This window comes from Ciona intestinalis, unplaced genomic scaffold, assembly GCF_000224145.3.
Source record: "Ciona intestinalis unplaced genomic scaffold, KH HT000900.1, whole genome shotgun sequence".
NCBI lineage: Eukaryota > Metazoa > Chordata > Ascidiacea > Phlebobranchia > Cionidae > Ciona > Ciona intestinalis.
In genome coordinates, this window is record NW_004191221.1 from 1,443 (window position 1) to 3,827 (window position 2,385).

A 2,385-nucleotide genomic window follows, 5' to 3' on the forward strand; every position below is an offset into this window, starting at 1 on the left:
TTTTGACGCATAGGAATAGCTGTCTATATATAAAGTTGTACAGCCAACATTTACGCATACTATGGTGGTAAATATTCTATAAATGTATAGATAAGTACGTCTAAACAATAACAAACACCACCAACAACTTAACTCGTGTATACTTAGAAATTTTTGTTTGAAATTAGTTTTAGAATATTTAAATCCTACAAATTAATTTTGAAGGCAATTTGTTTTCATTTTTCTGCATAACAAGCTTTATTTTTCTATATATTCAATGTCGATAAAACATTTATTTCTAATTCTCGTTCGCAGACCAGATCAATATTATATTTGAAGGAATTGTTAATTTGTTCAAAATGTCAAACACTGCGGAAAGTTCAACAACCAGAACAACAACAATAACTCTCACAGAAACTAATAATGTGAGTTATTGGGTGATCTAATGTTTAATATGCTAAAATATACAGCTATATATTTTACGGATAAAAATCTGACCTGTTTATCCTGGCGGGGCAATGACAGTCGTTATAACACGATGTTCTGTTTCATACACCTCGTGCCCGCTTACGATTTACCATGTATGACATCCATATAAACAGTAAATATTCATTATTAATTTCAGCAAACCGAGGAAGTCCGACTTTCATTACGACAACCGAGACGAAACGTAAACTGGGCAACAGACACCGTTGATAATGAAAATATGGGAAAGAAATCGTCAAAATGTAAGTTACAAGTTGCCTCCATTATTATTACTTTAAACCATGTATGTGTCCATAAATAATCTACAGAATATGATAACCGCCCAAGCATGATTGTTTACAAACATGAATCAAGGAGCGAGCCAAATATACTTAAAATATGCAAGAGAAATTTGTAAGATCGTAAAAATGCACAGGCAATATATGTCATACACACTCATGATATCGACAATAATCACGGACCAACCATAAATACTATATATATATACAACCAATATAAACCCACCAACCCCTAACCCCACCAGGTTGTTGTATCTACAAGAAACCGCGCACTGTGGGTGAAAGTTCATCAGAAAGCGAGGATTCTGACGACGAACGAAACCCGTACGAGAAGTCGAAGAAAAAGTCACATAAACATAATAAAGAATGTGAACACGGTGATTAAGCTTGTGTTATTTAATTAAAAGTTATTATTGTAATTACTCTGAATAGGATCGTATAAGTAAACTGGAAGTCGTCAAACATACCTGAAAAATAAAAACAATATTAAAATTAATAAATGCAACTTTTTTATTCTTTTTTGAGCGGCAGTTTGGGAGAAATACTGGATATATAACACCACATGCTGTATTTAGTTGTTTGAAATGTAGTGGCATAAACTGCAAAAGCTTTTAAGTTTATACCTAATGTTTAAATACCTCAGGCTGTTATGATTCATGTTAATTGTCGTATTTTTTATGAATGGATTTTATTTAGATTGTCCAGCCCTGTGGAAATAGAAACACAATTAACATGTATAGTTGTATAGATATTAATTTTCTAAATATCTAATATATCAAATAATCATAAGCCTTCGAGCATAATCTGTCCACAAAACTTCAGCATAGTGGCGCCATCCACAGTATTAGCATGGGTTTGTACCCTGGCATAACCATTATACAAAAACCTATGTCATACCACACCAATGAAGTTTCACTTGGTGTTAATTTTTTTCATTGTTCAATTAACATCACAGATCATGCAGCCGAACACACACAGCCCAACCCAACTTAGAATTACAGCGAGCCAATTTGTTATTCCTATCAGTATTTATGTTTTGTATAAATAAATGTTTGTATGCAAAATACAAGGTATTATCATTACATGGTTTGTTGTATGTTTTCATTGTGGAATCTAGGCCAGGGTTGGAGAACCAGGGATCGAATCCAGGCCAGGGTTGGAGAACCACGGATCCTGGGTTCGAATCTAGACCAGGGTTGAAGAACCAGGGATCCTGGGTTCGAATCCAGGCCAGGGTTGGAGAACTAGAGGTCCTTGGTTCGAATCCAGGCCAGGGTTGGAGAACCAGGGATCCTGGGTTCGAATCCAGGCCAGGGTTGGAGAACCAGGAATCCTGGGTTCGAAACCAGGCCAGGGTTGGAGAACCAGTGATCAAAAACCAGTAGGATTGCAAAAACAAATTAACCATGAAAATAATGCAGAAGTAATTTATTTGTCAAAACTCGCTGTCACGCAGTGTATTGTGGAAATAAAAGCATTAGTTTCATGAGCAGTGACGTCCTCAGCATAGCGACGTCATAAGCACAGTGACGTCACCAGTCTCTTTGATCTCTAGCACCATCGTGAGGCTACCATTCTTGTGATTTAATAACCACTAAGCGGCGTAGTGGTTGGCTCCACCATGTGTTAAAACTGTAAGAGA

At 36.1% G+C, this 2,385-nt stretch overlaps 1 protein-coding gene across 1 annotated transcript; it reads left to right on the top strand.

Annotated features, from left to right (window-relative positions):
- Nucleotides 1-267: 267 nt before the first annotated feature.
- On the top strand, nucleotides 268-1,825 carry LOC100178900 (E3 ubiquitin-protein ligase PPP1R11-like). The gene is made up of 4 exons (XM_002120479.5): nucleotides 268-404; nucleotides 605-707; nucleotides 989-1,120; nucleotides 1,699-1,825. Exons 1-4 carry the CDS (start codon nucleotides 339-341, stop codon nucleotides 1,734-1,736), a joined length of 339 nt encoding a protein of 112 aa, XP_002120515.1. The 5' UTR covers nucleotides 268-338; the 3' UTR covers nucleotides 1,737-1,825.
- Nucleotides 1,826-2,385: the final 560 nt, after the last annotated feature.